General features: G+C 35.7%; 1 protein-coding gene across 9 annotated transcripts in view; it reads right to left on the bottom strand.

Moving 5' to 3' along the window:
* Positions 1–13,567, bottom strand: part of LOC117307447 (centrosomal protein of 170 kDa-like) — a 37,286-nt gene that overhangs the window by 15,225 nt on the left and 8,494 nt on the right. For 4 of the 9 annotated variants that reach the window (XM_033792203.1, XM_033768191.1, XM_033768198.1 and 1 more), the window contains exons 2-6: positions 13,286–13,552; positions 10,890–10,979; positions 10,265–10,343; positions 8,708–8,787; positions 1,386–1,472 (exon numbers count right to left, since the gene is read on the bottom strand). In XM_033792203.1, the coding sequence (XP_033648094.1) occupies positions 1,386–1,472; positions 8,708–8,787; positions 10,265–10,343; positions 10,890–10,979; positions 13,286–13,381 (432 nt within the window). In that variant the 5' untranslated portion in view covers positions 13,382–13,552. The remainder of the gene's footprint in view (positions 1–1,385; positions 1,473–8,707; positions 8,788–10,264; positions 10,344–10,889; positions 10,980–13,285; positions 13,553–13,567) is intronic. The other 5 variants (XM_033792217.1, XM_033792224.1, XM_033768205.1 and 2 more) reach the window with 3 other exon arrangements.

Raw genomic sequence — 13,567 nt, 5'->3', positions numbered from 1 at the left:
TATCGAATTATTCAATGTAACGCAGGGGGCCAGCTCAGTTAGTTTACCCACGGTCTCGGTTAGTTTACCCGAGTCAAATAAATCCAAGTGCGGACAGTGGGAAAGTTAACCCGTCGGAATGTTACCCAGCGTCATGGTTAAGTTACCCAAAATATTAATCCAGTGCGAACACGACTTTAGTTTAAATCAGTAGGCTCCCTGATTAATCATAAACAACTAGCATCAGTCCAAATCTTCCACAAAAATGTTTCAGGCTAAAATACTGTCAAGAAAATATTCTTTTAACAAAAAATCCCACATATCACTCATTTTGATAAGTATTCAAAATCAAACATAAAATTGACCTAAGATTACTGACTAGACATAAGACAGTTTCATGCAATTGCTCTGGCTGGTTGGATTGGGTGTTTGGATTTACATGTAACGTCATATGTAATAAATTCCTCATTCATTTGAAAACATGTACTTTGGCATTCCAACTTACAGGGAGGGATGCAATAACATTAAAATTACATGCAAGAAATTGTTAAGGCTTTACTTTATGTTCATGCAGCAAATCAATGGTTTAAAAATATTATTCAATAGAAAACCCATGCTTTGTGATCCATCAGTGCAAAAACTGCAATGGCAGTCTGACTTAATTTTATGCAAGAATTTATTCGTACAAAATTGCACATTATTATGAAAATGAATTGTTTGATTGTGCAAATTTTGCTTAAGCCCCATGTACATAAATAATGTACTTTTGGCACAGTGTTTGGCGTCAATGCTGAGCATTTTATGTATTAATCGCAAACACGAGATATCACCATATTCCTCTATATTTATTAAGACATTTTGAAGAACATGGTGTTTCTAGGTCTACTAGCCTTTTTTTGTGAATGACTAGCAGATCAATCTGCAGTTAATCCCAGATCTCTCCCTTTCCACATACACTTTAAACCTTGTAAGACAGTACACAACGGTTTGCATTACATGTACATGTATTGTACACTCATTCCTGAACCCAATTGTACATATTTTGCCCAACAGACTAATTTACTAACCCTACATGCTTACTGCTACACATAAGGAAGGTTAAGCGACATCAAAGGCAGTGCTTTCAGCTTTACAACATTAAATACCACAATACTATGAGACAGTTAATTAGCAATGAAGTACATTACCAATAGATCAAACATGTACACAAATTACATTCCACACAAACACGTTGGACAAACTGTACATCATAGGCCCTGCTACTCGTGTACATCGTACATGTACTCATAAAAAAAAGCAATGAGAAACATTTCTTCCAAAAGCTACCCATATAAATGAAATGTAAATAATACAAAGAAGGTTTGCTGTTGCCATGCATTTAGGCTAATTGCACATTTGTGACAAACCTCTTCCATAATGTGGTCAAGTTGCTTATATCTACATCCCTCATCAACGTCTGGAGCTTCTCTTAAATCTTCCATTCTGTCCGTCTGCTAAAGACAGCATCCAGCCAACGAACGTCAAGTAAACCCCAACAAAGATATTAATAAGTGTATTGCGTCGCAGCCACAGTGCACGTACCATATGGCACAAGTCTTCTTGATTACAGTGAGACAGTATAGGTATAGAATAGGCGAACCCATGACCAATTTCACGTGAGCTGCTAAGCAGGTTTCCATTATTCAGTTTAGCAGAAACAGGTTACCAGCCTATGAAATTGTTAAAATGATGCACCCTGCTAATTTATGTTATGTTTTGAAATTGGTTCCAGATACAAGTATCCTGTTTACTACAATACTTGCTTGATGAGGCTGTACCGTGTGTGTTTGAAGTCACGTAAGTGCCTAGTCATGTTGGTCTTTGTGTAAATGCTTAGAATGGCTAATGCAACTTGAGATTTTTCACACACACCCTCGAGTATCAGGTTGCTGGGAATTTGTCTTTTTGGCATATTATGCGACCCTTTAAGCAGACAAAGATTGGCACTTATGAAGAATGGCCATGTGCATTATAACAAGTATAGTATTTTATAAATGGTCCACATTGAACATTGTACCTTTCACAAGTTGGCAAAGTTAAACCCCTCTGTGTATGTATTCCAATTATGTTTATGTGAATATTGTGCAAACATGTATCATACATTTTTATAAATCTTCATTTTATAAAGATGGTAGGATAAAGTTGTTGGTACATGTAATTGTTTGTAACTTTTGATGGAGAACAAAGAATAGGATTGGTATTGAAAAAAAACCCAATTTTGACAAGTTTCGATCTGAAGGCTCGCTGAGAACATTGTACAATGAAGAAATAACATGAAAGAAAAAACAACCTTGTCACACGAAGCTGTGTGCTTTCAGATGATTGATTTTGAGACCTCAAAATTCTAATTCTGAGGTCTCAAAACCAAATTCGTGGAAAATTACTTCTTCTGCGAAAACTACGTTACTTCAGAGGGAGCTGTTTCTCACAATCTTTTTATACTATCAACCTCTCCCCATAAGGTTTTATGCTAATAACTTTTTTGAGTAATTAACAATAGTGTCCACTGCCTTTAAGATATTGTAAAAGCCTACTACATTGTAGGCCTACACACACTTTGAATAACACTCAGCCAATGATGGATCTTCATTGACCTCAGCGAGGGAGCTGTCACCATACGTAAAGGGGTCTATACTCTCCCCTTAAAACATTTTAAAATGTTTTTGAATGTACAGTGGCCATGAAAACAATCAATCAATCAATCAATGGAAATGCAGAATACACTTGTTTGTATTGTTTAACCTTAGAGAGACAATGGAAGTTTATATTCAGCAAAAACGCTTTTTTCCTAAGGGAATGTTAACTCTTTGCACCACATGTTCTTCTTTGAACACAGTCATGCACATATCATTAATGAGTTATGCTCATAGTCATAGACACTACAGTTTAGGCTCCATTACACATTCACACTGTAGAGCTGATGTCATCACGACATTATGTAAAGTACATGTGTCAGGACATTTATTTACAGTGTACATGCATCATGTACTTTTAAAATATATGTAAGTAGGTCTACATGTACATGTACATCGAACGAAAGTTACACAAACAAAACAAACAAGATTTCACAAAGCTTTTAAAAACAAAATTGTGTTTTATCAATTTTTTCAATTTAACAGGAATGAATGTACTGAAAAGCAATGTGAGATGTAGAAGAACCTTCCAAAAAAAATACATTGCTGATTTTAGATGAAGCTGGGCAATTTTGTTCGTCTCCAAAACTGATCTAATTACCCACTGAAAGACACCCTTCTTGCAGCAACATACAATTGCGCCAGAGAGTTATTCCCCAATATTAAGATCTTATATTAATAAACCAAATTGAAATAAGCAAAATCTGACAATGACATTTTCTGCCTGTTATTTCCTATCTTGAAAATGTGACACAATTAAATGAATTTTTCCCAGGTTGGTAGTTTCATTTAGGTGTTTATTGAAACCTTAAAAATACCCTTCAAGGGTCAGATGTTGGAATTTGGCACACTGTACAGGAATCCCTTTAAAAATAGTGTATACATACATGTACATGTACATAGCGTGTATGACATTAATGGGTCATGTAGTAAAAGGCCCAATGCTAGGATAGATGAGATGTAAACGCCAGAAGCTTCGACTCCTCATGTCCCAGACACATAACTGATAATACACACAGCAGGGGATAGACAACAAGATGACTACAAGTCATACATAAATTACAATCTATCGGCAACGATGGGCTTGGCACATTCATAGTTTTCTTGAAAATAATACCAGCTGAACTGGTTACTGTTTGGGGTTCTTTTCTGTCAAGTTTTATGTGAATTTTAGGCGGAGGACAAAAAATGCTAAAATATTGCAAACAGGGAGAATGTGTACTACAATCATGGAGATATTTAGAATTACATTCAAACTGATTTTTTTTCTTCTCCATAATCAGGACGATTGTTAAAGGCAGACACTATTGATAATTACTCAAAATAATTGTTATCATAAAACCTTTCTTGATTACGAGTAATGGGGAACTGTTGATAGTATAAAATATTGTGAGAAACAGCTCTCTCTGAAGTGACTTAGTTTTTGAGAAAGAAGTAATTTTCCACGATTTTGATTTCGAGACCTCAGATTTAGAATTTGAGGTCTCGAAATCAAGCATCTGAAAGCACACAACTTTGTGTGACCATGGTGCAACAAGGGTGTTTTTTCTTTCATTAATATCTCGCAACTTAGACGACCGATTGAGCTCAAATTTTCACAGGTTTGTTATTTTATGCATATGTTGAGATACACCAACTGTGAAGACTAGTCTTTGACAATTACCAATAGTGTCCATTGTCTTTAAAATTGCTCATCCAGAACATGGACAGATTGGTTTTATTTTCAGGGAACTTTTTGAACAATCAGGGAGAGTTGGTAGCTCTGGTAGGATTATACTTAAATAGATTAAAGCCATGGTAGCTGGTGATGGCATCAATGTCTTGTTGAAATGGGAATAGTTTATCTTTAGAGCATCTAAATTATTCTGTCTCTGAAATAGTTCAAAGATATCTGAATTATTCTTATCTTAAATAGTTTTACCGTATTTGGAACAGTCTAATGCTATTTGGAATATTCTGATATAAACGTATGGTCTAAGCAGTTTTATAAGCTTGGTCCAAAATAGTTTTATCTGAGATGCCTATAATATTTGGTCTAAAATACCTTTTTTTGAAATCCTTTGCTTTTTTATCTTAGCTGATTTTTCATGAACTGCATTCATTGTTAATTATAACCTTTATTGCAATAATTTGCATTCATATACAACATTAACTAACACTCACTTCACTTAAATTTCTTTATTCCTGTTATATTATACATTGTCCCACAAGATTGATCTGACGAAAACGAAAAGTCAGTTAATAAATTAAATAATAGTCTTGCATTAAAAACCAGACTGGGCTGTGGTGAACCTGAATTTGAATTTGCGTTTTATTATAATCACTCATTATGACAGGTTTTTTTTTCCGTGTCTTTGGCACACCATAATTACACCTTTAGATAACTACTATTCAAGCACTTTTTATTACAGAGACAATTCCCCGGAAATAAGAACCCAAGAGATTTCTGAGGAATTACAAATGCTCCAACTGCCACCCCTTAATATCTTCCAACTTGATGCACTCTTCCTGGAATCTATTTTGATCTCCATCTCAAGTGATCTCACTGAACCCCAAATGTCCAAGGGAGCTTGTCAAGTGAGAACTAAGCTTTAAAGGCATTACTCACAATAATTATTAGCATAAAACCTTAATTAGCTGTTGATAGTATAAAACATTGTGAGAAATGGCTCCCTCTGAAGTAGCGTGGTTTTCAAGACAATAGTAATTTTCCACGAATTTGATTTTGAGACCTCAGATTTAGAATTTGAGGTCTCGAAATCAAGCATCTGAAAGCACACAACTTCGTATGACAAGGGCATTTTTTCTTTCATTATTATCTCGCAACTTCGACGACAAATTGAGCTCAAATTTTCACAGATTTGTTATTTTATGCATATGTTGAGATACATTAAGTGAAAAGACTGGTCTTCAACAATAACAAATAGTGTCCAATGTCGGCTACATTGTATTCCATCACATTTGACAACAATTTCTTTTTTAGAAATCAACACCTATTCTTGACAGATAAAGGCCTGAAAATTCCCCTTTCAAAAAGTTAAATCACCTTGTTCTTTTCTTTCAGTTGAAAGAAACATCAGGTACATTGTATTCCATCACTCATCTGACAATTTTCTTTTACAAAATCATAATCTGTTCTTGACAGATGAAGGCCTGAAATTTCCCCTTTTGTAAAATCGTTAGGCCCTAACGGTTTTATTCCAACAGATGGAAAATACAAACAATGTTCAAATCCTTCATCATAATGAATGGTGACTCTATAATAGACATTTCTTCACTTTTAAAAGAAGGTCAAAACCTACAAAAGATGGTGTCACTAAATGATTCAACAGTAAGCGTTGCTTGATAAGGGTAGACAGGAAATGCATTAAATGCAGCAATTAACATCCCTTCGTAAATCTGTCAGTGGTTGATCATGTTCAATGCAAGGGACAACCCTACAGCAATAGGATAACAAGCCTCAAATTACCAAGTCCAGTAATCTTAAATTCACAGCCAAACCAATCCTGCAGTCTAGTGTTTTCCCAAATACATACTTTGAAGATTTCCTCATGTATATTTAAGTTTTATAATTCCAAACATTTCATAAGTTCAACAAGTATGAAATACACATGTGTAGTAAGCAAATTATGAAAATGAAAGTGTAGAGCTACGGGACGTGTGATCATTCAAGTGGGGACCGTCTTGAAAATGAACCAAGGATAAGAGATCTTAATTCAGTAATTCAGAAAACATTTCCAATCCATTTCCAATAATGTCACTGTGGCCATGGAAGTTGCATTGACTTCAATACCTGTAGCTCACAAGGGGAAACTCAAGGCCTGGTATTAATAATCTCTAAATTATAATGGTATTATTGACAATAAGTGTACACGATGCACAGTATACACGAGTATAAGTCCACACAGTTAACCTCCATTGTATTGTCAACACTACCTTTTACAACCTCTGTATAGTGTTGATTGAAGCTGTATGTTTCCATGGTGATGGTATGCTGTGTATACATGTAAACCTATTATAATAATAATAATAATAATAATAATAATAATACATTTGTAAAGCGCCTAATGCAAAAGCCTCTAAGCGCATGAGTGTTGCTTGTTATATTAGGACTATTTATTCAGCTACTGTTGTGACTGCATTTCGGTCAGTATCACTTTATACATGTATGTATAAATCAATTATACAATGTAGATGAAAATAATAATTAGGTGATGAGCAATTGGTTTTCAAATTTGGGAGGTCTTTTTAAAATCATTTTAGGAATTGAGCCCAAATAAAAAATATGTGAATAACCCAGAAAATTGCTAGATGCTTTTCAAACAATGGTGTTTGGTGTTTTGTTTTTTGTTCGTCCCTCCCTTGATCTGCAGGACTTGGTGTAGAGAGAAATTGGTGAATTGCTATAGAGAACATTTTGCAACATAACAATGTTTCTATTCATAAACAAAAGCACCTTTTCAAAAGTTCATGCATGTCTGTATGTGTTTGCAGTCCAGGGGTGGATTTCACAAAGGTAGTCCTAACTTAGGACTAGTCCTAGGCATTGCTAAGAGATAGGACTGGTCCTAAGTTAGGACCAGTAACTCATCCTAACTTAGGACTGGTCCTATCTCTTAGCATTGCCTAGGACTAGTCCTAAGTTAGGACGTAACCTTTGTGAAATCTACCCCAGGGCCTTTCTGGCAAGCAAGATACACTACACTGGTTGTGTGGGAAATGTTGCACTTTGTGTCATATCTCGTTTTGAAAGGGCACCCTTTTTCATTTCATAAGTTGACACAAATCAGACGATGCAATCTCCATAAAATATACAAGTTTTCTTCCATTAAATTGTATACAAATTGTGCCTGCAGGAAGTCCATGCAGGCTCGATACAAACATGTGATGTCACAGATCACATGCTCTACAGAATGTTGATCTCCTGGATGAACATATCATAGGATTTCAGTATAAATCTCTTGGTAATGCCCAGACATTCATGCTAAACTCGGTTAATTCCATGCATCATTCAATGCAATTTGACATGGCTCGACATGACAGCTCAATAAATCCATCAATGTTTTATTGGTTAATCCTTTATTCCCAGTATAAACACTCTAGGAACATAATGCACTGTTATTTCCCAATATGTAGCATAAGAAGGTCATGACCAACTTCATCTGTGTGAATTGTTTTGAATAGAATAGAAAACTCATCATCAAAAATAGAAGAGCCTCCAGATGTTTTAGGAGTGTTGTATTCAAGGTTGCTAATAACAAACATGAAGCGAGTTAGAACAACAATAACAGTGGATGGTATGTTTTTAGTTTGTCTGAGCAGTTTGTGAATGTCCCTTCCATAGAGCTACATGTATATATATTGACTAGAGCGCTAACTTGCTCTGCGTTTTGAAGCCACCCTGGGCGTCGACATGTTTGATGTGTTGCGTGAATTTGGGACGATTTTAATTTTAAGAGAATACACATTGCACATTTTTTTACCTTCGGCGTGTGCGCTTACGTACGCGACTGCCCAATAGCGTACATCCGAGCTACGAAAACCGTAACTTTGACTTGATTGACGTACTAAAAAAAGTATATGCGCCTTTTAAACATGACGCACATGACGTTCGCAGTTTGAACGCTGATCAGCAGATTGTGCGTTCACATTTGCTGCATATTTTGCTTCGATGACACATAGAAAAGAACAAACGCACTATCATGCAAATAGCCGTACAATTGCCGTACAAAATTTCAAGCTTTTGTATTGGTTTGTACATAAACATGGATGCGCCCACACGGCTTCAAAACCTTAGTGCGTGCATAACAGGGTGTAAGCGCTCTAGTCAATATATACATGTATAGCTCTATGGTCCCTTCCCAAAACAAGTTAGTCTTGTAGTTATACAATGTACATGGTACATTTCCAACATTTCCAATAACATAACATAACATAAATTGAACGTGAATAACTGGAGAATATAATTTCTCATTTACAGTGTCACCCCTACCTCCATGCTAAACATACCAACCACAACAAAATTATGTGTCAAGTGTAAAAAAAAATTCACTTACCATTTTTGTTACACCATTCTCAGCTGTAAACTGTCTGATGCAACTGTCGTCCACTTCATCAAAACGATACGTTATAGGATGTAAACAAGAGTCAAGGAAATCAAAATACTCCAGGAAAATGTAAAATGATTCCAATAAAACAAAGATCTTGCGAAAGTCGTGCCAAATTGTCTTACATAACGTTTAGAAATTAATAAACTGAAAAGTAGCAAATCCAATGTTGCATTGCACAACATAAGATTGCAACGATACAATGTACATGTACATGACTTGCCTTTAGCAGAGCCAGCACAACTCCCAATATTTTCACACCCCCACCACTAAGTCACAAACCACATGTAATACAAAGAAACTGACTCTCCCTTGTCCTGGATCCATGCCAGGTGGTTGTGACAATCAATCAAACTCAAGAAAACTAAACAGATGAAGGGGTTTGGAGGATTTAGGTACAGCCACATGAAGTTAGAAAGTTTTTAAACAATGCTAAAACCACATCAAATTGACTAAGTTTATAAGTGTCAAAAACCATAAATTATTTGTATAAAACTTACATAACTACAGCTTCCCTGAATGCATTTATAAGCAAACCATACAGCACTAGAAAATGATCTTTTTAACACACTTTAGCACAATACTTAAGAGAGTAACAATAACAGAGTTTGTATTGAGATTTCCCACACAGTGTCTATTATAGTTGGTCCATTCACGTCACCTCCTATAACATCAAGGACAATGTGTGTTCACCGACCTGCCACACAACAATTCACTACCACGGGTGGTTCCACAAATAACCCTCGCTAAAAAAAAAGCTGCCTCTTGCTAAACTCAATGCCTTTGGCTGTCACTGTCGATCATTGGTAGTCTGCTGGACAGACCTCTACGAACTCCCTCTCATACAACACTTTATTTTCCGAGTGCCTGTTGTGAGCTAATATACCATAGAGCTTTTACAGGGAATTTGCAATCACCATCTGTAATGGATATTTGTGGTGTTCCTTAACTTAAAAGCTCTAAATAATTTCTCTTGATGTATAGTGATGATATAAAGTTATTTGAATAAATTTATATGTATCAGAGATCTGATACACGCACTCACAGTCCTAGTACATTTTCATAGTGGATTAGACATAATATTACAGAAAATGTAAACGAATATGATCTACCAATCTAAATTGTTGATTTTGATGATTGGATTGTTCTAATAATAACGCAATATTGGACTATATTTGGAGTAAATCTTGATGTTTTTGAAAAAGAGTTTGAACAACCTGCGTAATTGTACAGCCATTTATTGTGTCACTTCTGATCACAGCAATGTAATAATATATTAGTATTATTAATACTGAGGCTTGATTGAAAAGAAGTCTGGAACCCTTTTCACATTGAAGAATTTGAATTGTCAAAGTTGATGAGTGCATACAGGGCATAGACCTGGAATTAGCCCAGACTTGACCCAATTATTCCAACACTATTGGTAATTATAGCAATGACCTTACTCAATATTTGAGTGTGATTCCAGACCTGTGGAAAACTTGTAAAAATACTTCAAAAGGATATCATAGCCAAATCGTATGGAGTCTCCACGATGCAAACCAATGTAGGTTTGGTCCGGTATTCTTGTATCATTAACAAATGTCTGGTAAAACAAAACAGATACGTATACATGTAAATGAAAGCAATACTCCCATTTATCTGAAAATAATCTCAGAAAAAAGAAACACTTTGGCTGTTTTTTTTAATGACATTCAAATTTGCTGCAAAATTAAGTTTAAAGCGAGATTCATGAGAAAACTGTATGGTGTCTGATGAACTAGTGTAAAACAAGACACAGAAATGTTACTGCTTTTATGTTTAGTACATAAGTTTGACTCGACTGACTCTCAGTTTTACAGGCCGATTATATGGAGTTCATACTGAAAACTTGAGGACAGTTAAACAACTTACTCATCCAAAAACCCAGGCCGGAAATTTCATGGAGGCCAACAGAGGCCATGGCATTGCTGCCCATCTCTTGGCCTTGATGCCCCTTCAAAACTGTCCAATAGACTTTAAGATTTTCCAAAGGAAGTGGCCTTTTCAAAATGAAGTGCCATGCCCTACAAAAATTGAAATTTCAGACCTGAAAACCAATCTTGTATAATCCATTACAACATTTAGAATCTTTCAAGGATGGTTGACTTACCCCATTCAATGTCTCCATATCCTTAATAGAGAAACTACTCTCAAAACGATCAAACGTGATGACGGAATGTCTCCTGTCTACACTCCGAGACTATTAAAAAAAAAAAACAGAGACTTCACAATAAAAATATGAAGAAGTTAAAAGTTGTACTTCATATATTGCAAGTCTTTAGAAGAAAGTATAACTTATTGATTTGCTTCCCCTAATCACATGATTTGGTTCGAACCCGCCACAAGTGGCTCGTCGATTTCCTTCTGCAGGACTTTGAAAGCGCAGAACATAGAGAAAGGTCCTTTCTCTATGTACATTGTACATTGAGTATGTACAGTGCTTAATACATCCGTTCGTAGGTTTATCACACGTCCGTCCGCGTATAATAACTATAATTAATATTTTTATCAACAGGCACAGCATCTTTAAGCCTAGTGTATACTTCCTGTGAATGCTTCGTGCAAAGTGAATTTGACTTCAAAGCTTTGTTTTCGCTTTGAATGTTTTGGCTTAACTCCACCAAATTATTCTTTGCTAATTTGTGGCGTCACCATTCGCATCACATTCACATTTCTTTTCTTTTCTCATTTTGATTCTTGTTTTGTGAACAATATTCTGGTCCAGTTAATTTATGAGCAACAAGTCCTTCGGTCTTTCGGTCACACTAAATTTGAGCCCTGTTTTAAAAGCTTGAAATGGTCAAAGGTTCATGTCAGAATTGAGCTGCTACAGATTGTGAAGTGAAAGTGCAACATGATAACATCTTTTCAACTTCTACTGACACATGGAACCCAAAGATAAAGTACAGCGTTGGTATAAAAACAATTAGTTTCAATTTGAAAGCTCATCAATGGTAACATCATATAAACTAGTACTGATTCTCCAGAGAATCATGTCATCTACAATTAAGTCTGTGTTGAGCAATTACTTTGCTTATTTGGTAGCACAAATCAATAAGCCTGCTACGAGTGTGCAAAACCCTCTTACAAAACTTTATTCACTTGTAACATGTAATTGTGACAATTTTGATTGATTGTGTTTATTGAAAACTGGGAATTATTTTACTCTTCAAAAAAACATTTGTGCATATATTACAAACAATAGTCAGTAAGCGTGCCACTACAACAATGTATAAAACTCTTTTGGGAGAAATCTCAAACATTGTACCCAGCTTGTCTCCAGGATTACAAACTTTTCCTTTCAGAAGTAATTACATGTAACTCACACACCGAAAGGAGGCATGCCAAAGATACATACAAGTAAGTACAGGACAATGTTTTCTGCCCACTAAAAGAACACCACAGATCATCATTCACATTCCACTCTATATTTTGCTCCGATCTGTCAGCACTTATTCATTCCCAAAACAGGGACCCTCCTCTTCCCTCAGCAAACGGTTTCAACCCTCATCTAGTGAAGTCACAGACCTAAGAAAATTTCGATGTTGTATTGTCAATGCACCAATGCTCCCAGTGTGTATCAATGATTGACACATTGTGCAAACAATTTCTATGTAAATGTCAAACGTGTCAGAGCAAAGTTTTTTCACAAGATAGTTTGAGCATGGAGGAATAAATTATGGTTTGGGCTAGATACTTAATACAAGCTCGACCTACACAACCTTCTCGTAGTTGACCACGCACTATTTAAAAGGAGAGTAGTTTGAACACGATACTTTTATGAGCTCAGACTACAAGACCTTCTTGTGGTTGACCTCCGTACTATTTATAAGAGCAACCTTGAACTGACTCAGTGTATTTCCTGACACGCAATGTACTCTGTCATCGATAGCTCTTCTTCTTCTTCTTCTCATTTTATTTTTAAGTACAATCCCCAAAAGACAGTATCACATACTTCTTTGAAATTAAATTAAACAGAAATGAGCAATCAAACTTTCACAGTGCGTTTTGTTCAATCGATATCTTTAAATTAAGCGCCTCATACTTACTGCAAATATTGTAGTTTCTTCTAATGAATGCAATGAGATCATGGAATACATTTAAAACTAATTGACTAATCCAATTAATTTTAACTTACATTAAAAGCATAAACTAAAGATTGAACCTGCATCATTAGACAACTGGGTTTTCTTAGTGAGAAAGTTTAGAATAGTATTTATTTATTGAGGGTGGAGGGGGCTGGAAATTAGTTTTCAAATCCGTTAGCTCACTTTTAATGAAGTTCAATGAAGTATCAATCATCCAGAGATGTGTATCATCAAATGAAATACTGTCAAAGAAGTAACACTGATTGCCACAAAAGCCCGATTCAAAAAGCACAAAATCCGTTGAACAAAACAGAAACATTGTTTCATTGTTTTCAGTGCTTGACAAAAACAAATGAGGATAAAAATTTACTAATCTTATAAAAAATCAAAGACTTATACTCTTAAAGACAAGACTTACCGGTATATTAATTTCACAGTTCTCTCTTCCAACGAACATCATGGTCTTGGGCAAGAGGTGCACCACCCCAGAGTTCCCCACCAGACACCAAGTCATGGTGACTTCAGTCAATGTTTTAAATTCACATGGATGTACAGCAGGGCGTTCACAGGAAACAATGCCCTGCAAAGGTCAAGTAATATCAAAGATCAGCCTAGGGTCATCTAGGGTCGCAGTTACCAGGGCACAGTGAGGTCGCAAACGGATGTGGGCAAGTCTTGTTTAAAGCTGGAAAACAAAATC

This window comes from Asterias rubens, chromosome 1 (assembly GCF_902459465.1).
Source record: "Asterias rubens chromosome 1, eAstRub1.3, whole genome shotgun sequence".
Lineage (NCBI taxonomy): Eukaryota > Metazoa > Echinodermata > Asteroidea > Forcipulatida > Asteriidae > Asterias > Asterias rubens.
This window is presented reverse-complemented; position numbering and strand designations above follow the sequence as displayed.